This window comes from Prunus mume, linkage group LG8, assembly GCF_029339155.1.
Source record: "Prunus mume cultivar Tortuosa linkage group LG8, ASM2933915v1, whole genome shotgun sequence".
NCBI lineage: Eukaryota > Viridiplantae > Streptophyta > Magnoliopsida > Rosales > Rosaceae > Prunus > Prunus mume.
The window spans coordinates 7,377,463-7,403,361 of NC_142705.1; the positions used below are offsets into that span (position 1 = coordinate 7,377,463).

At 38.7% G+C, this 25,899-nt stretch overlaps 8 protein-coding genes across 13 annotated transcripts; 5 read left to right on the forward strand and 3 right to left on the reverse strand.

The window, feature by feature from the left end:
- The first annotated feature begins 1,420 nt into the window (after window positions 1-1,420).
- LOC103340112 (Rer1 family protein) lies at window positions 1,421-3,828 on the forward strand. 3 transcript variants are annotated; one of them, XM_089042609.1, is made up of 5 exons: window positions 1,435-1,580; window positions 1,668-1,793; window positions 1,883-2,241; window positions 2,932-3,112; window positions 3,232-3,828. In XM_089042609.1, exons 3-5 carry the CDS (start codon window positions 1,895-1,897, stop codon window positions 3,250-3,252), a joined length of 549 nt encoding a protein of 182 aa, XP_088898735.1. In that variant the 5' UTR covers window positions 1,435-1,580; window positions 1,668-1,793; window positions 1,883-1,894; the 3' UTR covers window positions 3,253-3,828. The 3 variants fall into 3 exon arrangements, with proteins under 3 accessions (XP_008241706.1, XP_088898735.1, XP_088898736.1); XM_089042610.1 differs by having other exon boundaries at window positions 1,441-1,580; window positions 1,710-1,793; XM_008243484.3 differs by lacking the exon at window positions 1,668-1,793 and having other exon boundaries at window positions 1,421-1,580.
- An 89-nt stretch (window positions 3,829-3,917) lies between these two features.
- LOC103340277 (uncharacterized) lies at window positions 3,918-8,333 on the reverse strand. The gene is made up of 11 exons (XM_089042611.1): window positions 6,244-8,333; window positions 5,976-6,086; window positions 5,843-5,875; window positions 5,310-5,487; window positions 5,037-5,218; window positions 4,801-4,937; window positions 4,625-4,720; window positions 4,456-4,525; window positions 4,289-4,363; window positions 4,171-4,216; window positions 3,918-4,054 (listed from the first exon to the last, which is right to left on the reverse strand). The coding sequence occupies exons 1-11, from the start codon at window positions 7,639-7,641 to the stop codon at window positions 3,993-3,995; spliced, it is 2,388 nt and encodes a 795-aa protein (XP_088898737.1). The 5' UTR covers window positions 7,642-8,333; the 3' UTR covers window positions 3,918-3,992.
- A 691-nt stretch (window positions 8,334-9,024) lies between these two features.
- On the reverse strand, window positions 9,025-11,545 carry LOC103340110 (alpha/beta-Hydrolases superfamily protein). Of its 2 annotated transcripts, none has more exons than XM_008243482.3 (7): window positions 11,361-11,545; window positions 11,165-11,266; window positions 10,938-11,076; window positions 10,479-10,649; window positions 9,922-10,165; window positions 9,584-9,675; window positions 9,025-9,416 (listed from the first exon to the last, which is right to left on the reverse strand). In XM_008243482.3, exons 1-7 carry the CDS (start codon window positions 11,461-11,463, stop codon window positions 9,131-9,133), a joined length of 1,137 nt encoding a protein of 378 aa, XP_008241704.1. In that variant the 5' UTR covers window positions 11,464-11,545; the 3' UTR covers window positions 9,025-9,130. The 2 variants fall into 2 exon arrangements, with proteins under 2 accessions (XP_008241704.1, XP_088898739.1); XM_089042613.1 differs by having other exon boundaries at window positions 11,165-11,262; window positions 11,361-11,494.
- Window positions 11,546-11,607: 62 nt separating this feature from the next.
- Window positions 11,608-13,774, forward strand: LOC103340109 (alpha/beta-Hydrolases superfamily protein; the record flags this gene model as incomplete). The annotated part of the gene is made up of 4 exons (XM_016796179.2): window positions 11,608-12,308; window positions 12,459-12,561; window positions 12,965-13,173; window positions 13,318-13,774. Coding segments are annotated over 4 exons (1,281 nt in total), but the record flags the coding sequence as incomplete, so codon positions are not given.
- Window positions 13,775-14,110: 336 nt separating this feature from the next.
- On the forward strand, window positions 14,111-17,099 carry COAD (4-phosphopantetheine adenylyltransferase). Of its 3 annotated transcripts, XM_016795966.2 has the most exons (8): window positions 14,111-14,268; window positions 14,360-14,642; window positions 15,125-15,263; window positions 15,364-15,435; window positions 15,645-15,704; window positions 16,252-16,346; window positions 16,692-16,761; window positions 16,875-17,099. In XM_016795966.2, the coding sequence occupies exons 3-8, from the start codon at window positions 15,144-15,146 to the stop codon at window positions 16,980-16,982; spliced, it is 525 nt and encodes a 174-aa protein (XP_016651452.1). In that variant the 5' UTR covers window positions 14,111-14,268; window positions 14,360-14,642; window positions 15,125-15,143; the 3' UTR covers window positions 16,983-17,099. The 3 variants fall into 3 exon arrangements, with proteins under 3 accessions (XP_016651452.1, XP_016651458.1, XP_088898740.1); XM_016795972.2 differs by lacking the exon at window positions 14,360-14,642 and having other exon boundaries at window positions 14,127-14,268; XM_089042614.1 differs by lacking the exons at window positions 14,111-14,268; window positions 14,360-14,642 and having other exon boundaries at window positions 14,649-15,263.
- Window positions 17,100-18,092: 993 nt separating this feature from the next.
- Window positions 18,093-19,815, forward strand: SYP112 (syntaxin of plants 112). The gene is made up of 3 exons (XM_016796233.2): window positions 18,093-18,277; window positions 18,470-18,540; window positions 18,657-19,815. The coding sequence occupies exon 3, from the start codon at window positions 18,683-18,685 to the stop codon at window positions 19,583-19,585; it is 903 nt and encodes a 300-aa protein (XP_016651719.2). The 5' UTR covers window positions 18,093-18,277; window positions 18,470-18,540; window positions 18,657-18,682; the 3' UTR covers window positions 19,586-19,815.
- Window positions 19,816-20,120: 305 nt separating this feature from the next.
- Window positions 20,121-23,201, reverse strand: LOC103340108 (Galactose mutarotase-like superfamily protein). Its single transcript, XM_008243478.2, has 10 exons — window positions 23,044-23,201; window positions 22,834-22,968; window positions 22,625-22,738; window positions 22,237-22,288; window positions 21,681-21,818; window positions 21,407-21,505; window positions 21,012-21,109; window positions 20,683-20,790; window positions 20,505-20,586; window positions 20,121-20,338 (listed from the first exon to the last, which is right to left on the reverse strand). Exons 1-10 carry the CDS (start codon window positions 23,109-23,111, stop codon window positions 20,273-20,275), a joined length of 960 nt encoding a protein of 319 aa, XP_008241700.1. The 5' UTR covers window positions 23,112-23,201; the 3' UTR covers window positions 20,121-20,272.
- Window positions 23,202-23,346: 145 nt separating this feature from the next.
- RUG2 (Regulator of chromosome condensation (RCC1) family protein) lies at window positions 23,347-25,746 on the forward strand. Its single transcript, XM_008243476.2, is given in 6 exon segments — window positions 23,347-23,831; window positions 23,834-23,852; window positions 24,252-24,468; window positions 24,632-24,872; window positions 24,875-24,943; window positions 25,026-25,746. Coding segments are annotated over 6 exon segments (1,329 nt in total). The 5' UTR covers window positions 23,347-23,533; the 3' UTR covers window positions 25,511-25,746.
- The last annotated feature ends 153 nt before the right edge of the window (window positions 25,747-25,899 follow it).

Consider the following 25,899-nt stretch of genomic DNA (forward strand, 5'->3'; position numbering starts at 1 on the left):
TAAGCAAGAAAATTTGCAAGAGATAGACAAAGAGTAGCGATTTAGCAAATATCTTTAAAGCTTTTTCCCCCATTAAACCCAATAGAAAGAAAAAAAAAATCAAAATTTCCCAAATTAGAAACAACCTTAGGTCCCTTTATGCATTTATATCATACATAAAAAAATATTGACTAAGTATGAAAAATGGTTTTTCAGAATAATCATTTTCTCAAGATAATTTTTGGCGGCTTTTATTCTTTACACATGAAATAAGAAAACTTGATTTTATGGATTTTAGTATGAAGTATATATTGACTTAATGAGCCATCATTTTTAGCCTAAATCGTATTTTACACAACCGATTTTTCATATTTTGATTTGGTGGGAATTTGATTTTCTAGTCTTTTTATTTGAATCCAAATAGGGGGTACTTCCTTATTTACATCGTAAACTTAAGTAAATGAGTAATATAAAAATAAATTAAAGTCAAAGGACAAAGACATTTACTTAAATGTTGAAAATGGAAATAAGGTAATTGTACACCTGGAGTGCATCACCATATCTGAGCAAATGCACAATTTGAACTACCTCTTTGTGCCTTAATAAGTCTGCCACAATACATGTGGGTACATATCAAAACGTAAAGTATTTGAAATAATATACAAATACAAATACATAACAGTATATTAATTTTAAAATATAAAAAAACTTGAGTGGGGACCACACTGGCTCACTGCATATGTACATATTTTTCATGTTTAATACACTTTTTTTTATACAAAATTTTCAATATTTCTCACAAAATTTACATATTATACACAAAACACCCACATATTATTGAATAAAAATAAAATATATTTAAATATTTAAATACTAATTATTCACTAAGTAAATAATAATTGAAACATAACTATTTAAAAAAGAGAAATTAAGATTATGCTATTATTATACTTGGAAATATTCTATTTACAGAGTATAGCCGGACGTCTATACTCTTTTCACAAAAACACACACTGGGCACTAGGCGATAGGCGTGGCCCTTTTTTTTTCAATAGCATCGCCTCCCGGCTATACTCTGGAATTTTTTGTATTAAAAAGAGTAGCCAACCGGCTTTACTGGCTTCCTTTTTTGAATTTTTATAAGTAGTATAGCCGCCCGGCTATACCTTAGATTTTTTTTGATAAATTTTTTTATAGCCGAACGGCTTTACTGGGGTCCTTTTTTTGAAATTTTTTGAAATATACTGTTGACATGATTACGCTATTAAATGGTACGGCTATGCCATTCATATAGCCGCACGGCTATACTCTGGAATTTTTTTATAAAAAAGAATATAGCCGCGAGTACGAGCCAAATTAGGATCACATAAACCCGGGCCACCCATCCCTTGGTCTTTGGGCCAAAATGGGCTGGTTGACCCTATCCATTGTTAGGCCTACTCACGAAGCTGGACGCGGGTAAATCCCCACTATCCTATTCCCAGAGCTTTATGAACAACAGACCACGAGAGCCAATCGCTGACGCTGGGTGGCAACTGTCGTAATTTCATCATCTTCCTCGTTTTGTCTACTTTTCGAAACCCTAACTCAGTCATCACCAGGTAATTTGCTCTTTCGCTGATCTTTGTCTCGCAGATTCAGTTATTATTGGTTTAGCTTAAAACGCAGTTAATTCATTTATGCACAAGGGCAATCTGGCCCTCCGTTTGTTTCCTGGGAAAATGGGATAGATGAAAAGAGAAAACTGTAACATCGTTTCACACGCCTTTTCTCATTGATGTTATGTTGAGCAAACGAAGTAGTAGCTATATTAGGTTAGTTTCCTAATTTGTAAAAAATAGTCATTTTTGGTTCATATCATGCTTTTAATTTATACATTGTTGCAAATTTTTTTTTTTCGTAGAATCTGATTTCGATGGAGGGACCAGGAAGTGAAGGAGCAGCAGCGGCACCGCTGGCTCAATGGAGGAGCGATTTTTCGAGAGCATTCCAGCACTATTTGGATCGGTCAACGCCTCACACTGTTAATCGGTGGCTAGGAACCCTTGCTGTGGCAATGATTTACATTCTGCGTGTGTACTATGTTCAAGGGTTCTATGTTATCTCCTATGGCCTGGGGATCTATGTCTTGAATCTCTTGATAGGCTTTTTCTCACCGAAGGTGGACCCGGAGCTTGAAGCCTTGGATGGGGCTTCATTGCCAACAAAAGGTGCTGATGAGTTTAGGCCTTTTGTTCGCCGCCTTCCTGAGTTTAAGTTCTGGTAAATTTCTTTCATTCTGTTGGTTCATATTTGCAGTAATGGTATCTGGACTAGTGACTGCAATTTCTCATGTTAGGTCTGCTCCTCATTTTGATAAAACCCCCCTTGCATTTGTTTGTGTAAGTGAATCTTTTAGCAGTCATAAACGTTTGAAGTGTCTTGTAATAATGCCCTTTGTCCTTGACTGGAAATGTATGCAAACCATATGTTTCCCTTTTTACCAATGGGCTTTGATAGGTTTTACTTTAGTTGTAGAAAACCGTTTTGACATTGAATAATATGAGTTTCAGCTTTTGACATTGTTCTTAAGTACTGAGGGATGGTTCTGCTGGAGGTGGTCTCCTTGCTGATATGGCTTATAGCCATCAGGTTGTGGGAGTTATTAAATGCGTTGAGTTGATAGGGTGTTTATGCCATGGAGTATTATTAGTAATAAAAACGAGAAATGAATTTGAGATTTCTTGTTGTAACCTGATTCATGTTCTTGAGACGTAGAATGCATCCATCCAATACCTTAACTTCATGACTAAACTGGCTCACCCCAAAAAGGAAAAGCAGTTAATAAGCTGAATTGTCTCGTCTTTACTAATTTCTTTGGAGGCACAATTGTTAAGAATCTTGGATGGTTTTAGTGTACTGATGTTGTATTGATTTTGAATTTTTTTAAATGAAATTGTTTAATGGTTTCAGGTATTCCATCACAAAGGCATTTATTGTTGCATTTATGTTGACCTTCATTTCTGTGCTGGATGTACCTGTTTTCTGGCCAATATTGTTATGCTACTGGATTGTTCTATTTGTCCTCACAATGAAACGGCAGATCCTACACATGATCAAATACAAATATGTTCCATTTGATATTGGAAAGCAGGTGAGTAATCATATTCTAGTGCTTTCTTCCCATCTTTGTGCTTGGCCCTCATATGTAGGTCACGCATCCCCTACTATGAATGGTCTAATTATATGCTATCTCCATTTGTTTTTTGACAGCGGTACACTGGGAAGAAGTAACTGAATGGGAGCAGCTTTTCTGCAAATCTAAAAACAAAAATGCTTGATTTGTAGATCTTGTGACTAAAGAAAAAAAAGATATGTTTGGAGATCTTAAATATGCTTTGAAGGTAATGTTCTTTTAGTGTATTTGTACATGGGCTAGACTCTCTAGTTTAGAAGTGGATGACAGGTCTTGCCAGGATGCCCTGATAGTTCATCTATCACTTCCATAGACCTAATGAAGGTTCAAGCTACACTGGTCTTCCGATAAAGATTACCTGGCAGATTAAAGTAGACATGGGGTGAAACAGCATTGAACCTGGAATCTCAGCTAACTGCGGATTATGTTATAGTGTTCTGCGTGTGGGGGCATGTGCCCAATGTTTTTGTTGTAAGCAATTTCAAAGCATGAGAAGCTGCTTCTTATTCGGATGGGTGCCTTAGTTGTGTTTTCATTCTTGCGAACTGAGATATTAATTGACATGCTTATCATTGTTCATGTCAGAAGAAATACTTACTGACCAAACTGAGAATGAGTATGCTGTTGTTTTATTTCTTTTAGGCTAAACAAGAGAATGTGTTCGTTTTATGCTATATCTAGGTCTTCATGATCACCATGACCCTAAGAAAAAATTTCCAGGGGCATTTGTCTCCGTCTCATTTTGATTTTCCCGGTATTAGCTGCAGTAACACAATCTTGATAACGACCTATGCATAGGAGGCAAGAAACGATGGACTCTCAATGAGGGCTTGTGGAGCTAAGCATTTTGACGATTGTTGGAACTCTTCCGGTATATGCTCATGAACTTTGCCATAAATTCTGCAAAAGAAAAGTGCATGATTAACCAGTAAACTATTACAAGAGTGGTCTCTGCCCAAATTATTGATCATGTGCCCAAATTGGATGAAGGATTTTGGTGATTTGTATATGTTTACCTTCTAGTTTCAGTAAAGCACTCGCTCCTGCTGGGAGTCTTTTCTCCTGCAAGGACAAATATAAGTTAGTTCACCATCTCAGCAAGACAAAAATAAGGAACGAGGGAGATAAACTTACATAATAAGCATGCCAATAATAAAGTTCCCTTTTAGAACTACCATGCAGTCCCATCAGGAACTGTTCCACGAGCTTCTGCATGTTGGAAATTGGAAACTCTATCACACAATTATACTTTGGTGAGCAAGTAGTTACGAAGAACATCTCTGAGGTACGAAATGCAATACCAGTAGAATCAGTTTCGGATGCACAAAATCAACGAGAAGCTTTTGAAACTTTCCCCGGATGAAAAATAATCTGACAAAAGATCAAATTTGGAAATCAATTCAACTATTGTTAAATAGAAAATATCGCGGGACGTCGAGAGTACCTAAAAATCTAAAATGAAATTGTTACCTCTTAGGTGATGGATCAGCTAGGATTTCAGCAGCGAGTTCAAGCAGCACCTCTTCCCATCCAAGCGGAATTGGTTGATCGTCTCCAAAAGGATAGCTGCATTGGTACAGCTCCACATAAGTCAGAGTACAATCCAACAATGTTTTTAATAATTTTTTTTTTCATTGTGTTCTTACTTGTGTGCTTTGCATGCTTCAAGACCCATGATTGCTTTTCTCAAGTTCTGCTTTGATTTAATAGCAATCTTATTAGCAAAGCTCATAGGTAGGTCGAAGTCTTCCTTCCTTGCTATCTGAATAAGAACTTCCATAATCTGGGAAGTTATAAAGTGGGGGTAATGACAGAGAAAACTCAGAACTTACACATAATCACAGAAGCATTTTGGTGACTCTAAAATCAAGGTAATACTTACTTCATGAGTTACAGGAGCATCAACCTTGATAACCTTGCACCGGTTTTTCACTGATTCGATGACAGCTGCATCGTTTTCACAGCAGAGTATGAGCTTACAAGCTTCTGAGTAACAGTCCATTATCCATTTTATCAAATGCTGAATATGCTCTGCTGCTTTGTCAACACCGTAAAGAACCATCACTGGACCAAAGGAAACCATGTTAGCTTCGACTTTGAGTGAAGGGTTCAAACTGTTTAGAGGGGATTTATGCATGTGTTTAGAGAATTGAACCTTTATGATTTGCCTTGAAATTAACAGAGCTGACTTCAGGAGCAATTGCATTCTCATTGTTTATTTCCCTGACCAAACCCATTAATGCATATCTAGCATTTGCTTCCAATTGTACATTGAGCTCTACATGGTGAGCACTGGATGTCAATGGAACCACTACTTGGATTGGCTTTTGTTCCTGTCAGCATATGACAATGTGAGCTCCCATAAATTGTTTTAAAAAAAAAAAAAACTGTATAGCTTACTGATGTGTTTTTCTGCCTTTATTTTGATGGTAATATGAGCCAAAATATTGTGGCAGAAGGTAAAATAGAGGGATTAACAACCAATCCATGTAGTTAGGGTAGGGATTAGTTGAGTTAGCTTTTTGCTTAAGTAAAATAGCCTTTGTAGTTCTTTCTGTCAATCAGCAATTAGAAATTTTCACTTCACTATATTGAAAACATCAATTTCCTAAGGATGTTATGAGCATTTGCAAATTCTAAGTTAAACCGCGGAGTTGATAATTTGTTCATTATTTCAGTACAGAATACCTGAACCTGGAAATATCTTAAATCATGAGATATCTGCAGAAACAAAGTAAAGAAAAGAAGAAGAGAAGATCAAGTCAGCCAATGTCCAAGGAAAAAAGTTTCAAGGTTATTGCATCTGATGAAAGAAGCATACTTCCCAACTTGAATCACCATATGTTTCTCGTAGATAAGCCATTGTTAGAGCCTTCTTCCCCGAACCAGATGGTCCAGTGAACAAAATATGAGGAGAGATGTTGTCAATCACCTACAAACTCAACAAAATATGAGTAAGAAAGTAGGGAGGAAAACATATAAGAAAGTGTGTGGAACTAGAAAAAACAAGCAGTACACAAAGCAAATGATCCACAATGTATAACAAAAAATATATATATTTAAGAAGATTCTGTCCCAACATAACTCACAAGTTGCTTGAGAATTTGAGCTTCTTGTTTGTGGCAAGTGAATCCATTCAACGAAGCGGGTTGGTGCTTATCAGCCCAGAACTGTCTGAGACTCTCAACCACAAATGCCTTCTCAATGAATGCAGCTTCATTGAATGTACCACGCTCAGGTGATTTGTTAGTCTTGCAAGCACCCTTTCTCATACACGAAAACCATGCCTGACTTTCGCTTTTCCTTCGATTGGCTGTGAATTTCCTCATGCTTGCCGTTGTGGTCCCACTTGCATCACTCCTCTTGCCGCTTCCAACGCTAAGCGTACCACTGCTCTGCCTGCTCACGGCGGAGCTTGACGTGGTAGTGGTCATCTGTAACAAGCCATAAGGGGATGGAGTCCCTTTACCATTACCATTAAGATCATAACTACCATTTGTTCTGCTTCTGTGTTGAGAGGCAGCAAAGTCTCTCTGGGGAACCATTTTGCGCTTGGGACTATAGGGGCTCTCAAAATCACCATTTTTCGTCAAGACCTTTCTTGGCAATGCCATGACTGTGCACTCTCTAGAAAAGAAGATGTCACCTGGTGATATAGAGTCTGAGCTTCCAAAAACTGGAGTTTTGTTATTGGACATGGGATTTGGAGAAGTTCTAGCAAGCTTTGCATTGGCAAGCATTTCATTGATTTCACCAACGGACGGCGATTTCATCTGGGAGTTCACTGGCCTTTGTTTCTGAGCCATGTTTTTTGACAATGGTGATGGTGTTCTCTCCACTTTAGTTGGTGTTCTACTTCTCTCCCCCTTAGTTGGTGTTTGGGACTCATAACTGTTTTGTTGGTCAACTTCTCTTGGTGATCTATGTCTTGGAGCAGTTGTTGATCTCCTGCTGTAGTTTGGTTTCTTCTCCTCTCTGCTGTTCCTTCTGTGATGCTGTTGCTTTCTGTTTGAGCCCACAATCTCATCATCAAAGCCATACAAATCATGCTCTCCTCTCTCAGCTTGGAAAGGTGAAACATGTCTTCTGCGCTCAGATTTTGACAAGGGGCTAATATTTCTAAGAAGATCAGAACCCGCCAACGGTGAATTTCGTGCATTACCATCATCTCTCCTTGGCTTGTAGGGTGACTTGCTGCTATTTCTTCTTCGAACGGGGCTCACTACAGAGTTAGCTCTAAGAGAAGGGCCATCATATTCAATTCTTGAAGAGTGCCTCGTGCTCTGCTTCAAAGGGCTAATGTTTCTTGCCAAATCCAACTCTGCTTTTGTCCCTTCATATTCCAAGCCAACATTAATCCTCATCTTGCCGCCGTGCCATGGACTATCTGAGATTTCAGTCTCAGCATCAGACGGCTCATATCCACTCCTCCTTTGCTTCACTGGAGTCACAGAATTTCTACCATGCCTTGACCATTTATTCTCCATTTTTTAACCACCCGCCAGAGCTCAAAACAAACCAGCTAGAACACCACACACTATTTTCTGTTGCTCCTAAGATGGAACATAACCAGGCCAAGAAATCAAAGAGTTGTTGATTCACAAGGACAAGATTAATCTGAGGTTTGGGGCATTGGAAAATCTGAGAATCTAAGGAGTGACATGCATAAATTATTATACAATGATAAAGGAGATAATGAGAAGAAGAAAGAAAAAGGGTACCTAAGGAAAGTGCTATTGAACCAACCTATGAAGGCAGAGATGCTTAAAACCATGCGGATGCGATGCTTACAAAGAAGAGAGGCATTGGTGATGCTAACAATGTCGATGAAATATGATGGGATTGCTAAATTTACAGCTAGAAACAGAAAATAATGTTTTAAAAAAGCTTGTCTTTCTGTAATTTCTAAGCTGGCCATTGTGGTTTAGTCTTTGTCTTCTCTCTGTTATGGGGCTACAGCTTACAGGCAAAGATTGCAACTTTGCATGGAATAACTGCGCGGCATTTGCATGGCGGCTATAACGGCATATATTCCTAAATCCGCGCCATGTTGTCTGCAGAAGTTGTCGTTTGGATTCATTTCGTTTATCTCCAGTTAAACACACTGGCACTACCCTTTGTTAGGTTTTATCAAACTAGTTACATCTTTCGTCGGAGATGCAATCAACAACATACTCGGTAAATGTGGTACATATAACATTACTTGCAACACATATATCATCAGCTTATGAATTGAAGCTCGATTCCGCCTACACAAACAACTACGTTTGTTGCTTGACTGATCAACCTTATTATTATCAAAATGATTTGAACTATTTCAAAGACCCACCCAACGTGCATTTTGTTGTTGTTGTATGTAAATCCTTTTTTAATGAAGGGCATGCACATAACATAATAACCACTATTATCCTGCACATATGACCTCCCTATATGATCAATTTCGGGATTCTTGATGTGCCGTATAGACCCGAGACATCGCCAAAGGCCGCGTTGCAATGCTGCCTTTAATAAGCCAATTACAAGAACGACAAGAAACGAATTCTCCTCTTCGAATGAGCTTTAAAATCTAAAAAGTTTCTTGATGAGACACAAATGTATAATTATTCTATGGATGAAGTCGTGTGTTGTTTGGTTTTCATGCCTTTTTGGGTGTTTGGTGACTAAAGTAAAAAAGGCCCCGTTGGTGGTTTAGGTATGAACAGAACATGTGGAAGCCATTGGAACTCTCATAGCTGAACTGCTTCTTTTCACAGACAAAATGGCGCAATAAAAAGTGGCTTAAAGCTCTTTTATGCAATGCCTTAAACAAAACAAAGAGGCAAATCCTAGGGTGAGTGTTCTGTTGTTGCAGCTAAGAAGGAAGCTCGCTCTTGAAGCTCAAAAACGCTATCATAAAGATGGAGAGATAACCTTAAAATAGTTATTTGATTCATGAATTTACAATTCTAAATTGGTATTACAAGTATAAATTCGTATTCAGACTGTTTGGAGAGAGGCTTCGGCTTCAGCCTCAGATGTCGAAGTTGATAACCAATCTAATAAAGCCCTATTGACAAGCTCTGGAACTTCATCATGCGGACAGTGCCCGGCCTGTAGATTTACCAAAGTTGTATTTGGATAAAACTCTTTGATTCTGTTGGCCTTGGCAGGACCTACCCACGGATCCAAGTCACCCCATACCAACAACAGTGGGCAAGACATCTTGCTTAAGACACTGTCTAGAGTATACTTGGTCTGGTTTGTCATGAACTGGGTCATCAATCTGCGCAAAACAAATAAGAAGACAACATACATAGGAAGGACTTAGACACCAATGTTCATGACCAAATTTTCAAGATCTCATTAATCTGCATTATTCTTATTCAGTGCATCTCTATTAGATGCTTTCGTGTGAAGGACTAAAAGAGAGACGATCAGATCTCCACATACCTGTAATAGACTTCTCCAGCATTTGGGTCAGCTGCTGGCATTGTTATGGATTCCACCAGGTAGTCATCCACATTGGAGGTATTTTTATACACCTGCGTTGGCAAAAATAAGTACTTAAAACATACAGTCAAAATATTTATCATGAATGTGGGAGGGCTCTTTTACAATGATTGCAAGAGGGTTAATGACTTGCAAAATACTGGGGATTGGGATGAAACTGCCCTTATATCTGTGAGATTAATTGCAAGAATGGTAGAAAAGCTTGCTAATTCATTTGTTTTACATACTAAGGATGATATATACTCAGACTTCAAGGAGAAGACTAGAAAGAGACTTACACTCTTTAAGACAGATTCAACTCGAGCTGGTTGCTTTGCTTGCCAGAACAAAAATCCAAGTATCACCCGCTGGAAAATTTCCTTCAGGGGCTTTAGGATGAACCTCTGCAGGGCTGTTTCCTCCTCAGACTTCTCGGCTTCACTATTAGGATTTCCAAACTGTCCGGCAGAATTGAGGAGTGCAACTCCAATTACTTGCTCAGGCAACCCAGCTGCCGCAACCAAAGCTGTAAAACCTCCAAGGCTGAAAAGTTACAGCGAGTCATATAATCATTAGTTGAACTGCCATCTCAAAAGAAAACATGATAATAAAAACATTGTCCAGCTTGCAATGATGAACTCAAAGAAATTAGCCTCTTGTGAACAGATGCCAGAGTGAAGTTCTTAATTGGATAAGTTCAGGAAAACCTCAACTCAGGTTTAAGCTGGTACATTTAGACAACATAGTTTGATGGTTCAAAAGTCGTGATCATCCCCATTCACGGCTCTTTGAAGTTTTCTTAGTTACAAATGAATTATTAAAGATACCATATGTAACCAAATAAAGTTTAGATTACCTGTTTCCAACTAAAACTGTTGGTTCTTTCACTATCTCATTCACAAAATCCACGACTTGATCCCTCCAAACCATGGCATCGTATTCAATAAGTGCTTTCTCACTCCACCCGAACCCCAGTAAGTCTATAGCATAAACCTTGTATTTTTTAGCCAACTCTGGTATATTGTACCTGTATTATGGAGAGAGTAAAAACTTATCAGCATTAAAGTATACCACTTACAGCCACCATTAACATAAATGTGTAGCTAATAACACATTCAATGGACAATTAAGATTTAAGTGTTAAGAAAAACCAATTCCCTGCAATTTAAGGCTTTATAACAAGTTGACAGCAATTGGGTTTTAATCACAGAAGCAAAAGAAGCAAAGAGGAAATTCCCCCTGGTTTCTTCAATTTTACGTGACATATAAATTGAAGGGAAAATAGAAGGTGATGGTCATAAAATAGCAACCTCACCTCCAGTGAAATGCAGAAGCACCAAACCCATGGATAAGAACAACAGGAGGCCCTTCTCCTTGCACCACATAATGAATTTTGTGACCCCTCCATGTCCAAAAATTGTACCCCTCCGGTTTGAACGGTAGTCTTTCAACACCTATAGTGAAAAAACATTCCCACTTAATTCAAAATAAACGCAGGAATTGTTCTAAAAACAAAAAGAACAAGCAAAGAGATTGATTAACCTTCAACAGGCTGAGTAGTCAAAGAAGAGCCCACAACTGAGAGTCCTGAAGCTGCAACTCCTCTAAAAGCAAAACCCCTCCTGCTCATTACACATTTGCTTCCTTCCAAGTAGAGCAACAAACTCATCAGTCACAAGCCAGAAAAAAAATTGAAACTTTTCTTGATTTGATAGAAAGATAAAGTGAACGAGCTTACTGTTGCACTGAAATGGTCTTGTAGGGGCAATGAACCTGCTTTCATGCACTGGGTTGAAGAGCTCTGTTCTAGCTGAAGGCAAAACGGCACATGAGGAAGACATTGGAAAATGGTTGTGAAGGCTCTCAAAAATGAGTGTAATTTGTATAGTTTTGAGCTTTTCCTGTGGTTCGTACTTGGTGCACGTTTCGAGTTGTGGAGGAGTGGTAGACACACACCAGGAGAGATCACATGAACGGTATGTCGTTTTTCATTCTGTACAATATACCGCCATTTTGAGTCAACGGTGTCGTTTCTTCAATACTCTCCAAGTGATCGCAAACCGGTTTTCAAAATCCGATTCATAGACTTGTACCATGGAAACTCCAGTGAGAATTCTCAGTCTCAATCGCCAGCTCTTCGCCAAAATGACGCGTCCGCTCTTACATTCTCTCCCAAACTTCTCCGACCCCAAAATCCCTTACTTCCATTTCACACTGCCGCTCGAAACGGCGTCGTCAAAAGAACCCCCTTTTCTCTTTCTCTCGCACAGCCACAGTCCTCGTTCAACTTCTCCACCCATACAAACCCCTTTCAATCCCTCCTCTTCTCTCTCTCTTCCCAATTCCCGATCAACAACTTCAACCACTCTCTCTCGCACTCACACGACGGCGTTTTCACATGGAACCGAGCTTTCCAGAGTGGCATTGATGGAAATGTGGGTTCTTTCGGAACCCAAAAGCGAGAAGTAACCGTCGTCTTGCTGGGTTGGCTTGGGGCCAAGACCAAGCACCTGAAGAGGTACGTGGAGTGGTATAACTCCAGAGGCATTCACGCCGTGACCTTCGTTGTTGATGCGACGGAGGTGCTCTGGTTTGATTTGGGCCACCGGGTCGAAAAACGGGTTTCGGATTTGGCCCACGAGCTCGTTTCGTGGGTGGAGGAGAGGGTAGAGGATGGGAGAGAAAGGTGTTTGCTTTTTCACACTTTTAGCAATACGGGTTGGTTTGTGTAGGTACTCTTTGTTTATGTCTTTGCTGTGTAAATCTTTGCTTTCTGTTAGTACTGTGCTCTGATGCCAACAATTGGGTTTTTAGAGGTCGTTGATCTTTTTGGCAGATATGGCGCCATTCTTGAAATTCTTCAGGGTAGACAAGACCTGATGGAGAAGATTAAAGGATGTGTTGTTGATTCAGGAGCAGCGGAGCCTTTTAATCCTAAGGTTCTTTCTAATCACGGTTTTATTACATTTTGAAATATTGGTTGATTACCATGTAAAATGTTGTGAAAATGCATGAGTTTGTTTGCTTAGATTGTGCTTTTGATTTGTTTGGTCAAACTTTTATCAGATAGATTTGTTTTCTATAAGACATTACCCCAATTTGGTTGAAGCTGAAATGACTTGCTTAGAACCCCGCAATGAAAATTTTAATTTTTTTTGGTTTCTCAATCGTGTGCCATGTTTCGATGGAAGTTGTGTAATAAATTGGATCAGAGGAATACATTTTAATCTAACTGGCCAACTATGCCTTTTCTTATGATTATACATTCACTATGAGCAGAACTTGAGCTATATGTCTCTAATTAAGTAGGATGTTATTTCGTTTTGCACTTTAACTTGACAGGTGTGGGCAGCGGGCTTTTCTGTCGCTATCTTGAAGAAACGCAGCTCTTTAACAAGCCCTGCGGTTGAGGCTAGAGAACTGAATAAGTCTGAAGATGCAGTGAGCTTGTCAAAGATGCAAGAAGAGAAACCTCTGATAGTTGAATCCATGGTTCTGTTGGTATTAGAGAAGCTGTTCTCAGTTCTTCTAAAGTTGCCTGACGTGGACAAGTAAGTACTCTGTGTTCGAACATTTGTTTCAATATCTTGTTTTGATAGTTGATATATAATTGGCTGTAAAATAAAATGGGCAGAACATCTCAATTAAAGGGGTAAAAAATTGACTTAAGTTGCTTTCTGTTGGTTTTCTTGCAGGAGGTTGTCGAAGGTAGTTTCTATCCTCTCAGAAAACACTCCTTATTGCCCTCAACTTTACCTGTATAGTACCGCTGATGGAGTTGTTCCGCATCAGTCGATCGAGTTGTTCATTGCAGAGCAAAGGAGAAAGGGTAGAATGGTTAGGTCCTTCAATTTCGGCTCATCACCGCATGTAGACCACTTCAGGACTTTCCCCAACATCTACTCTTCAAAGCTCGACTGTTTCTTGAAAGATTGTTTAGCTACCTCCAAGACGACAGCATAAAATTCTGCAAATGCAGTGTGTTGTGCAGGAACTTATTTGAGGTTATAAATCAATTGACGATAACAATTTACTTAATCTTTATACGAGTGCCAGAATTCATTGTCTGTTTATATCACATTGGAAACTTGTGAAGTTTGCCTCATGCATCTTCTGAAGTTTGCATATCCCACTGGTTTATTGTTTGTCAAATCTGCTCACTGTTTGATGCTTCTCATTCGTTCATGTATGTATTGCTAGAGTAGAATTAGATTTCAAATTTGTGATGAAAGTTTCAACCTTTATGTATAAAAAAAGTGCTAATCACAATCCCATTTGAAAAATCTAAAAACTGTTTGGTATTGAATTTGAAGAATATTTTGTAAATTTGAAAAGTGATGAAAACATGTTATGTTGACTTGCGTTTCTCAAAAGAAGTTTTTGAATTACTTGGTAGTATTAATTAATTAAATTTTTTACTTTTTATTTCTCAAAATTTAAAAGATAATTCATTAGGAGAAACAACAAAAGGCCCACCCATACCCGAAAGCCCAGAGAAAAGAAAAATGACCCACTCGTGAATGGAGCCCTAAAATGTAAAAACCACAGGATGAAAATGGCGGGCAAGGCAGACCGTCACAAGTTCACACCATCCAATTTCTATGGGAAAGTGAAAGAAGGAAGCCTCATCCTGAAGAAATTGCTGGGTAAAGCTTCATTCTTCGTCTTTTTCATTGTAAATTTTGATGTTATCTTCATTAAATCTGAGAAATTGTGTCCAAATTCCTTTAATTTTAGTTCTCTTAGACTTGTGCGGATGCGGTGAGCTCGGCTTAGGTCGGAGGAAAAGTTCAAAATTTATTTCTTAGTTGAGTTGGTTGCATTTTTGCCAAAGTTAGCCACAGGTGGCATATAGAAAGCGAACGTTGAAAACTAAGGAACCAAAGCTCTTCAATTTCAGAGAGAGACGGAACACTTGCTCAGCCCCATACATAGGAGAAAAAGTTCAACTTCAAAGCATTAAAAGCATCGTAGATTCTTACGTCTCAGAATACCACTCTCAACTCACAGATCAGTTCTTGTCTCTCTCTCTCTCTCTCCCTCAAGTTTGAAACTTTTTTGTTTGTTTGTTCATATTCTTGACTCAATATTGATATTTTGTTCGGCTTTATTTTAGCTTTTAATTTATAATTCTATTGGTTTCACTTGGATTTGGTTTGGGTGCCGAGGAAATTCAGGATGATTTGAATACCATGTTTTATGTTTCTAAGCTGTTTGTATTTTCTCTCCACCGAGCAAATAATTGCAACTAGGGAAAGCTTCAAGCTCTTTGATTAGTAAAACGTCCAGGTTCATTGTACTCGAAGTATTGTTTTTTTAACAAATTTTCTAAGCCAAAAAGGTACTGGTTTTTCAGTGTTGATTTGTCATTTCATACCCCAAAAAAAATCACAAAAAGCGATGATTTTTAAGCATTGATTTTTCGTTTCGTACCAAAGGAAAAGAAATTAAAAAACTTTCTTTGCATTCTCTAACTACTACCACACCAAACCCACCTCCCAGTTTAAACTCGTGCGTCAAAATGGCGACTTTGGAGGATTCGCCGGTGAATTCCAAGCTCTCTCCACCGAATACATATGGAGCTGTGGTTCTTGGCGGCACCTTTGACCGATTACACGATGGCCATCGCCTTTTTCTCAAGGTTTCTTTCTCCTTCATTTTCTTTTGTTTGGGTTTGTGCATTTTAAGATGCTAAAAATTCCATTATGAAAATTTTAATGGTATGGTGGAAATGGAACCAGGCAGCGGCGGAGCTGGCAAGGGATCGAATTGTGGTTGGACTATGCGACGGACCCATGTTGAACAAAAAACAGGTTCTTTTTTTTTTCGATCGTCATTCAGATTTTCACAAGTTTTTTGGATTTAAGTTGAATTTTAATTTTAATAAATTTTAGTGGATAATGATTTTCCAGAATAGTTGTAAAGTTAATGTAAGTGGTAAACTAGTAATTTGGAAGACAGTTTAGTTAGTTGATAAGTGGATTTGATATTAATGTTGTGATTTTTCTTCCCATTCTGGCAGTTTGCTGATTTGATACAACCCATTGAGGAAAGGAGGCATAATGTTGAAAATTACATCAAGGTATTCTGTTCAAGGAAATTATTTACATTGCAACTGGAATACTGTTTCTAAAAGAAGAGATTTTGGATTTGCATTTTTAGTAGAAATGGTTTAATGATATTTCAGAAGTACTACTAATGCCCATGTGAATTCCGCTAGTTGAATCATTTTTTTGAGCATTTGATGCAAGCAATTGCAACTGAGTTGTTCTTTATCCCTCATTTTGAATCGTCTATCCAAATGCCAGCAATCCAGCTCATTCTGTTGTAGCTGAGGTTGTGTGTTTGAAATAGGTTCATGTGTTCCACCACCATGTTCACGCTCATACCCATCTACTTAGGTCTCTAGATTCAGCAGGTGGCCTTTGATGGTATTTCATTTTGTTAAAGGTTACTGAAACTGGAGTAGGCGGTGACACACCTGGAACATCAACCTTGTTAGATCAGGGGAAATGCATTTAATAATTCTGTATGGTTTTGCTGCGGCTTGGTTGTTCCATAAAAAACGTGTTCTTATCTTATGTTGTATAATGATACTTTCAGTCCTCAATTTTCGCCAATATTTGCAGTCTATCAAGCAGGGGCTGGCGGTGCAAGTTGAACCTATTACGGATCCCTATGGCCCCTCAATAGTTGATGAAAGTTTGGAGGCAATTGTTGTCAGGTTTGTTTCAGATTTACATCCGTTCTTTGAGTCTTCTTAATTCTCTGATAATGTTGCCCAGTAGCACTTCATCAACATTTAGATGCAAAGCTTGATATGCTTGTCCTCCCTTTGACTCTTGAGGTTCATGTGTTACTTTGGAGTTTTGGTGCAGATCATCACCTGGTTTAATGTTCAAACCTAATCAGTCTGGCTTTGATCTGCCCTAGTTGATTTTCCTTTTAAAAAGGGAATAAGTTGAATTACCTCAGCTTGCATACAACATAAAACTCATTATTGAGTCTCCCTCGCAGCGGTGAGAGAGTGTTACTTCTTCACTAATTTTCTAGATTTGGTTTCTGGCAGCAAGGAGACTTTGCCCGGTGGACTGTCTGTTAATAAGAAGAGAGTGGACAGAGGCCTTTCACAACTTAAGGTTTGAGTTGGTAGCTGTGCATTTGATCCTTTTCTCTACCAAAAGTTGACTTCTTTTAATTTTACTTCGAAAACCTTTACGATGCTTAGTCCTTAATTGTGGATCTTGTGCAGATTGAAGTTGTAGATCTAGTTTCTGAAGCATCTAGTGGAGATAAGCTTAGTTCAACAACATTAAGGAGCCTTGAAGTGGAGAAGGCGAAGAATCAACAGCCGGTGTAAACCTAGCCCTTACTTCTGAAAAATGTTTCTGGAAACTATGCAAGTATAAGATTTGTCTTTGTAGCAATCTTAAGTTATAATCACCACTTGAGAAATTAATAAAATGTTTTTAGACGAGTTCCTGGCACTTTTTAATATTATTCTACCACATAATTATTAAATATTAATTATTATTGCATATTTTAATTGGATTTATATTCATACAAATTAAAATTCTATCACAATCTTTCATAAATTGGTGTGATTGTATGTAAAATTGTGATAGTGATTTACGTATTATTTTTTAATAACTTATTGCAATTATATTTATCCAGTTATTTTCCCAGTACCAATTTACCCATTCACTGTAACTATTTTTTTTGGGCAACCGTATCTGATATGGTTTAATGCAATTTGAAAGTCCTAGACGTATTAAAGTGTATAGCCGCGCGGCTATACCTTTAAATTTTTTTCGAAGGTTTAGGAGTACCGCCGCGCGGCTATACTCTCTAAATATATTCAAATATTTTAACAGTATAGCCGGCCGGCTGTACTGTTTAATATTTGAAGACTATAGCCGCACAGCGATACGCTCTAAATATATTCGAATATTTTAACAGTATACCCAAGTGGCTGTATTGTTAAAAGTATTGCCGCGCGGCGCTACGTTTAAAATATTCGGATAAATTTCAAGAGTATAGCCGCACGGCTGTACAGTGAAAATATATGAATATTTAAAATAGTATAGCCGCGCGGTTGTACTGTTCAATATATAGCCGTGCGGCTATACTCTCTAAATTAATTTTCGTAAAGGCTATACGAACAAATTCAATTTGCTTCAGAGTTTCTCCTGTAAGGTTCAAATTCCCTAAGTCCACGTGCTTAGGTTAAAAAAAAAAAAAAGGTGTAATTAGTTTTGTTCTTTTTTAGCTTAACCAAAGTCGTACTTTCTTTTATATCACGTTCTTCTACAAATGGATAAAGATAAAAAAAAATTGATTCAAATAAGAAAAACGGTTTTAACTAACACCTCAGTAACGGCGTCGTCCATGTCCTCCGCCCTTCCAAAAGAACAAATATTAACGGCTATATATCGTCAACGGCAATTTAAATTTTAAGCGGTTACACAAAGAAAACCAACCCAAAAGATTGCGATCCCTCCTCTCACACACTCTCTCTCGCACATTCATCGGAGAGTTTCTTCTTCTCTGTTCTTGGATTACATTTTCTTCCAAAACCCCACTGTCAAAATTACAGTGACAGTGATAAGAAAGTAACAGTCGGCGCTAGAAACAGAGCCATCAAAGTTCTTCAAGGTTTTGACGAAACCCCACTTTTTATTTCTTCGTTTCTTTCTTTAATTCTTGTTCTCTGATAGGCCTCAAACCTTGAACCTGCAAAGTTTTATGAAATTGGTTTTGTATGTTTTTTGTGGTTTCTACATGGTTTTTGGTTCTCGTTGATTAGTTTTTTTCAATTTCTGTCTCATTTTCATGTGCGAAATTCAGTTCTCTTGGAGCAGAGTAACAAAGAAGTGTTGTGTTCTTGAGAAGAAGATTCGGTTCTTGAATTTGAGAGGGTAATATGCTCAGTGAATCTCTCTTCAGTTTCTACTGGGTTTTCATTTTCATATTGTTTGTTTTGTCAACGAGCGCATTTCTGTCCAAATTTCAATTTTTTCTAATTTTTTTGCAGGTGGGTTTTGCAAATTCTTAGTAAAGATGAATGATTTGATGACTAAATCGTTCTTAAGTTATGTGGAATTGAAGAAACAGGCACAGAAGGACCTCGAAGCCGATCTTGATGTTGAAGCAGGCCAAGGCCAACTCAACCCATCAGACCAAGAAAACCTCTCTCAGTTTTTCCATGAAGTCACACCAATCAAGAGCGATATGGAAGAGATCACCAATCTCTTGTATGATCTTCAGAGCCTGAATGAAGAGGCAAAGTCGACCCACAGTGCCAAGATCCTTCGCGGGCTTAGAGACCGGATGGAATCCGATATGGTGGCAGTGCTTCGAAAGGCGAGGATTGTCAAGGCAAGGCTTGAAGCGCTTGATAAGTCCAATGTGATCAGTAGAAAATTTTCGGATGCGTATGAGGAAGGAAGCACTGTTGACCGGACCAGAATGTCCACCACTTGTGGCTTGAGAGTCAAGCTTAGGGATATGATGGACAATTTCCAATCTTTGAGAGAAAAGATTGCTGCAGATCACAAGGAAGATCTCAAGAGGAGGTACTACAGCACAATCGGTGAGTTGCCGTCTGATGAGATGATTGAAAAGATGATTTCTGGAAGTTTGAAAGTTGAATTGTTTGAGGGGAAGACGGAATTGGATATGGGGAACAAAGTTAGACATGAGGCAGTCATGGATATCCAGAGAAGCCTAAACAAGCTTCATCAGGTGTTTCTTGACATGGCTGTTCTGGTTGAGGCACAAGGTGAAGACATTGACAATATTGAAGAGAATGTGGCCAATGCAAGTTATTTTATCAATGGAGGGACAAACAGCCTTTACTATGCCAGCCAGATGAAGAAGACGAGTAAGAAATGGGTTTATTGGGTTTGGGCTGTGGTTCTGATTATACTTCTGGTTTGTGTCATTTCTACGCTGGCTTCTTGAACAGAAAAGAGTCAGAATTTTTTATGGGGTCTAAAAGCTGAAGTGGATGATAGTGTTGAGGGATTTTAGGGGTCTGTGAATATTAATATTTCCTGAGCTTTCTGAGCTCATAGAGTAGTTTATCTACCGCTTTATTGGCTGTTGCTTGTTGGTTGAGAAGAGTACTTCTCTTTGTGCATTTTGAGGTTCTGTTAATCGACAGAGAATGTTAATGAACTAGGTTTGCTTAATTGAGTTGAGAATTTCAAACTAGGTTTTGGTTAGTTATTTTTCCCTTCAGTTTATTTGGTTTCTTCCTATGTGCATGAACATGACAATGCTGCATCTTTGCTACTCTGTCAATTTCCCATTTGTTCGGGATTCGGAATTGGATTTTGAGTAATTTATATGCAGCTCATTGAAATTATAAAATCAATAACTGTGCCTGGGAACTAGGCTGGTCGAAATTTGTTTAACAGCAATCCAGTAGCAAATTGAGGAGCTGGAGCTGGCTAGTGCAAATTGAGAGAGAGAGAGAGAGAGAGGAAACACTATATTCAGAATGAAAGCATGTACAGGATCTCCCATTATTAGTAAGCTTTACTTGTTTTGTAGCTTCAAAGCTTTGTATACCACAAAATAAAAGACTCAAGGAAAATAGATGATACAATATTTCTACAAAATTGAATAACAGTGATCAGCCACTCTTCAATTGATGCTAAGATGCTGTGTAGCAGTCCAAGTATGACCAGGCTCCAGCTGGACGTTTCCAATCTGAAATGAACATGGCATCTTACAGTTAGCAGAAATAGAATTAATTTAGCAGTCTGATAATTATACATACTGTCTCGATTATATCCGGAATCGGCAGTATTAGATAGACAAACCCGTTTTGGTCAAGTTCAAATAGTCACAATTGAAGAAACAGGGAAGTTATTACCTTTGCATTTTCCACACAAACAAAATCTTTGTAGCATGCTTCCATCGTCAGATAGGGGTTCCACAAAACAGCATCTGTCCAACTACACGAGAAAAAAGAACAGGGGAGTCAAGCATGTGAAACAGAGTTATTTTGATAAAATCTTACCTAAACTTGTGAAACAGAGATTTACACTCACTTAGTGTTCTTGATAGATATTATGTCACCCAAGCCATTATCAAGATGCAACTCATTAGGGGCTTCCAGGTATACGCAATCCACGAATCCAGGAAAAGTGACCCCATCCCTGTGTCATTAAGATAACAATCAGAAATGCCTAGCAATCTGTGCGAAAAGGGTTTCTAAAGATGTTGCAGAAAAGTGAATAAGCTAGATAAAAGCATTTTAATTAAGAAAACCCACTGCCTCATTAACCTCATTTACCCAGCCAATAAACTGAAAAATAAAGAATTGAATTCATTTTGCTTTTGCCATGTTATAGAAGCATTTCATGAAAATGATACAGGCCTTTCTTCCGTGCCCTCCAATGGATTCTTGGGGTCAGGATCTTTATTCAGTGTTTTGCAGCCTTTCAAACCTTTAACAGATGCCCCTTGTGCAGAAGCCTGCATGATAAAGGCTAATGTTAATGATTTACAATCATTTTTCAACAATACTTAATGCAATCAATTTCAAAATCTGTGCACATGGATGTGCGATTCCTAGTATTTTCAGACTTTTGAAGTAATTATTTTCTCCTTATCTTTATTCTATTACATTAACTTCCACATTCAATTCTTCTAACAATTCCAATTTCTTTTTTTAATATCTAAATCATTTCCACCTCAAATGAGTCCTCAACACTGCTAATTTCGTTATGCCAGAACGACAATTGAATCACTGAGGGAGAATATTATACTTACGTGGAAGTATGTGTGCAATGCGGTGCTGAATGAAAATGGCTTGCTGTCCGTATTTTTAATTACAAGTACGGTGGAAAGGCTCTTTGTTTGCAAAGTGACCTGCAATCATTGGAACGCATTAGAAGTTTTGTTACCTAATCCACATAATGCAGAATTCAATATTGTGCATGTAGTTTAATACAGTATTGTTGTGTAGAACATGGTGCACCAAGGTGGCAATTACCAGTGTGAGCTAGACAAGCATCATTTTTATAGAGAGATATCTGCAACTGACCTTGTACAAAGCTTGAAAGCTGAAATCCCACATGGAACGACTGTATTCACCATCCTTTAGTTCTAAAGTTATGGCAGGATCTCCTTGCACATTTTCAGAATCAATGACGGACCAGTCCAGGTTTCTTGCAAATCCATGCTATTAATTGAAGAAACATCTCCAAGCCTCAGTACAATAGCAGAAGGCTGATAATGCAGTCATATATACATCATGCAGCCATAACAAAGATCTGGATCTCCAGACGGGAATCCTTAATGGTGGCAACAATGTCAGTAGACTCACTACCACCATATCACATTAAGCAGTGTGATTTTGTAAATTTTATCAAGAAATCTATCAAACCTATCATCAAACTTCAAATCCTCGTAGTCTATATATAAAAATATCCATCAATTGCCATTGCTCGGGGTTTTAAGTGTTTAGGTTTTTAATTTGCTTGCACTCGTCAGAACGATGTATCTGATAGACCACTGAAATCAATTGAGCTCGTAAAATCAAAGATACAATTTAAGGCCACAATGCTGGTGGATTTGGAAACAAAAATAAAGTACTGTACCTGCTGAATTGCGCCTGGTCCAAACTGTGGAAAACAATGTGGAACGCCTCCACTATCCCAAGAGAGAATAGTCAGTATCTGACGAAAATCCCAAGCTTTCAGGCAAAATGACTATTCAAAGGAACTCAGACGTTTAAAACATACAAACACAAAGGCAAGTAACCATATTTCCAAACTAAACCAAAACCAAGTGAGGTTTGTGAATGAAATGATCATTTAAATTGTTCTCGTTTTAGAACACATTACAAAGTCAACCGGTAGCTTAAACCCAACAGATATAGCAAGAAGCATATTGGTTTGTATGGCTCAAATCTAAACAAAAACATATAAAGCAAATTACTTTCAAAATTGAAAGTCAAGAAAATGAACCCACGAAATCCAAAACAACCTGATTGGTTTTTTCTTATTGAAGACAGCATCAGGTCGAACAAAAAGGAGGTCCCTTCCATTTGGAACTTTCCAAGAGGTAATACAACCACCAAACAGATATATATCTGCCTCACTGCAAAAACAAATTCACAAATTCACAATCAAAGAGTCGATCTTTCATTTTTATATGTGAATTCAGCAACAACGCACAAAATCAATCCAATGTACCTGCCACCAGCGCTAGTCAAAACGACCTTGGGTAACTTTTCTTCACCCTCTGCAAATTTCACTCCTGTAGTAGCAATCTCTGTGTTGGCACTTGCAAGAGCCATTGCAGACGACCTTTTTGGTGCTTGCCAATACCTGTGTGTGGGTGTGTTTTGTGAGTTTCACAAGTAGCAGATGAGTTACTGAGTTGAATGAGAGAAATTAACCCACCGGTTGACTCGGCTGGAGTTTGGAGTAGTCAGGGTAGGGAGTGAAATGAGCATAGAAACCATCGCCATCTTCTTCGAGTGGGTGGGTTTGTGTGACTCCGTGGTTCCGCTCCATATATCTTCTGTGATTGTTAATCAGATCAGGGTCAATGGGTGCCACCACCCGCCAAGCCCAAGTATCCCAAAATAGAAATTCGGATATTCTGTTGTTTTGAGTGGCCTTAATATAAAACCAGTCATCTGGCTCAATCCAGTTTTGTTAGTGGGTTGGACCAGCTCGATGCTCCTATTGCTCAAGCCCAACATCTAGGAGTTTTTCTTTCTTACAATCCAATCATAATTTGATGTTTCAGTCTGAGCTCCTTGTTTAATGGTGCTATTGGCCCATGGACACAACACGACCCTTGGGCTAAAACGACCCAAATTTGGCTAACAGAATTGCAGAACAAAATCAGCAGTTAATTGAGATTGAGAAATGAAATTTGTAATCGATGCCAGGAGTGGGATCGCTGGTGAAGGGGCCTCGGGCGGTGAATGTGATCATCCAAAGGTTACAGAGATGTATGAGCAGCACAACCGGCGCTGTAATGAGCTTTGGAGACGGAAGCCATGGAGCTCTGGGTTTGCCCACTTCCCTCATGGGCCTTGGTGTGGACGCTTACGAGCCTATTCGGGTCCCTTCTCTGCCTTCTGATGTCATCAGCGTCACCGCCGGCCACTACCACTCGCTTGCTGTGACTTCCCAAGGCCAGCTCTGGGCTTGGGGCCGAGACCTTGAAGCCCAGCTCGGCGTGGTCTCCCTTCTCCCAGGTAAAGCTTTCAGCTTTTCAGCTTCTTCGAGCTCTAAGAAACAGCACAAGTTAACCCTTTTTTAGCCCTTTCCATATGTATTTATTTTGTGTTGCATCGAAAGGGGTCTTGTGCTAATTCATAACCGTGGTCCTATTTTTGAGTCAATAGTTTCTTCGGGGTACTTATATGTTTTGTATGTATGCATGGCCAAGATTAACCATGAAAAAGCATTTTTGTTTGTTTTTGTTTTTGGGTTATAATGAGAAGCCTCTTTTTAATGGAGTTGTTGATAGTTATCTCGCTAATGAAACATCATTGGATTTTTTAGAGTTTTTCTTTGACTATTTCCCATCATGTTTTGATGTGTATTATGAAATGGTAAGTTACTGCATGTTAAGCTTTTGTTATTGGTGGCAGAGATTCATGGAATGTACCAAAGAAAGTAGAAGGGTTGGTTCAAGTAAATGTTTGTGCTGCATTTGCATCTGGTGTTGTTTCTGCGGCCATTGGAGATGATGGTTCTTTGTGGGTTTGGGGAAAGTCGAAGCGCGGCCAACTTGGTCTTGGAAATCAAGTAACGGAGTCTGTGGTGCCTTCCAGAGTTGAAGCACTTGCAGGAGAGAAAATAATTAAGGTGCGCTCTAATGCTTGAGGTAGGAGTTTGTTATACACTATGATGCAACAATTGACTCACAATTGGTAGAAAATAAATAAATTGCAAGAGCTTTGCCTAGGATGCTTAAATGTTGTTTACTTCATAAGAAGGAAGTTTTTGGGGCACACATGTTCTTTGGCAGGTATCGTTTGGTTGGGGGCATGCTCTTGCACTGACTGAGGATGGAAAGTTGTTTGGTTGGGGTTATTCAGCTGATGGTAGGTTAGGAAGCATTACAGAATCTTTGGGGACGTCTCTACTGGAATCACAGGGAGATTTGAATAATAGGGAACTGTCAAGTTCAACACTGGAAGCTGCTGAGAAGCTGGTTTTAGAAGGGATGGCGAAGGAGAATAACATGCCAATAGTTTGGGAACCTAGTTTAGTGAGGAACTACATTCTGTTGAAGTTGTAGACATTGCATGTGGTTTTGATCATTCATTAATTCTTTGTGGTAGGTAATGTTGTGTTCATTGATATGCTTATACAGATATAGATATTCATGTGTGCTGTTTTTTCTAACTTTAAAGTTTCAGGTGATGGAACACTACTAAGCTGTGGGAGCAACGTATATGGTCAATTGGGCAGAGAAAAACAGGATTTAGGGTTGTTTCCTGTTGACATAAGCTTCCGTCCCACGTCTATAGCATCAGGGCTTGGCCATTCTTTGGCGATTTGCCAGGTTCCATCATCAAATGTTATAGGAGGGGCCGAAGGCATTGTTACGTGGGGGTGGAATCAGAGCTCTCAGCTTGGAAGAGGTGGATCTGAGAATATTCCATTGGTGATTGAAGGATTTGAAGGGGAAATTCCTGTCACAGTGTCAGGAGGGCGTGTGCATTCCATAGCTCTCACATCCAAGGGAGAAGTGTGGGTTTGGGGTTGTGGTAAGAATGGAAGGCTTGGGTTAGGAAGCTCCTGTGACGAAGCTGAACCAATATTGCTCGACTCTGTAGAGGGTTGTCAAGTTTTACAAGCAGTGTCCGGATTTGATCATAATCTCGTCCTCATTGCCGAATGATGTGTATGACAGAATGATTGTAATTGCATCATTTTTGCGGTTTTGCTTATGATTGTCTTTTCTGGCTTATATATTCCAATGTATTTGTAAGTTCATCTGAGCTTCTATTAGGATATGATTATTCAGGTCAAAGGGAGAAACAAAAATATAGATTGCTGAATGCTACATCTTTAAGTAGAGATGGAACATGTGCGACTAATGTAGAGATTAACGTTTTATCTTGTTTTCCTTCGTCATTGCGGATTGTGAATGCCTATCTCCTAACTTTGATCCCGTGGGTCTTCAGAATGTTGTTATGTCTGCATCTCCAAATTTCTTGTGCTACATACCTTGTGATTTTATTTTTCTTTATGTAATTTTCTCTTTGTTGTGACATTGTGGGGTTCAAA